Source organism: Alligator sinensis, unplaced genomic scaffold, assembly GCF_000455745.1.
Source record: "Alligator sinensis unplaced genomic scaffold, ASM45574v1 scaffold1002_1, whole genome shotgun sequence".
Classification (NCBI taxonomy): Eukaryota; Metazoa; Chordata; order Crocodylia; family Alligatoridae; genus Alligator; species Alligator sinensis.
In genome coordinates this window covers 384533-384996 of record NW_005842710.1, presented here as the reverse complement: position 1 = coordinate 384996, position 464 = coordinate 384533, and the positions used below count along the sequence as shown (strand labels likewise).

At 62.9% G+C, this 464-nt stretch overlaps 1 protein-coding gene across 1 annotated transcript in view; it reads right to left on the bottom strand.

Moving 5' to 3' along the window:
• Nucleotides 1-464, bottom strand: part of LOC102372673 (glycine N-acyltransferase-like protein 3) — a 4332-nt gene extending 3868 nt beyond the window's left edge. Inside the window, 1 exon segment of the mRNA XM_025216134.1 lies at nucleotides 174-464. Coding sequence (XP_025071919.1) covers nucleotides 174-286 — 113 coding nt within the window. The 5' untranslated portion in view covers nucleotides 287-464.

The following is a 464-nucleotide window of genomic DNA, read 5'->3' as shown; positions in this document are numbered from 1 at the left end:
GGGGGGGGGGGGGTAGCAGCACCCCCCATAGCCCAGAAGGAAGGCTCAGCCCTTCACCCAGCATCTGCACCATCACCCAGGGCAGACAAGACCATCCAGCTCCTCTGCCCAGTCCCTGGATGAGTGTGGGGGGTTGTCACCCAGTGTCTCAAGAGCAGTCTCATGTCAAGAGCAGTGTCTCAGGCAGGCTCTGCCGCAGCACTGCCTCCAGCAGCTGCAGCTTGGAGGAACAGCTCAGGATCAGCATTGCCGGCCGGATTGAGCCCTGGCAACCTCCAGAGGGCATACCGCAGGCACCTGGGGAAGGGGAGATGCCATCAACTCCCTGAGAGCCATCTCTGTCCCCCCTCTTCCCCACAGAGACACAGAGAAGGCCACCCCACAGAGAGACCCTGCAATAACAGACCTGTCTGTCAGCTGCTGTCCCCCAGCCAGCTGGGGCTGCTTTGGGCAGGGCAGGGGGC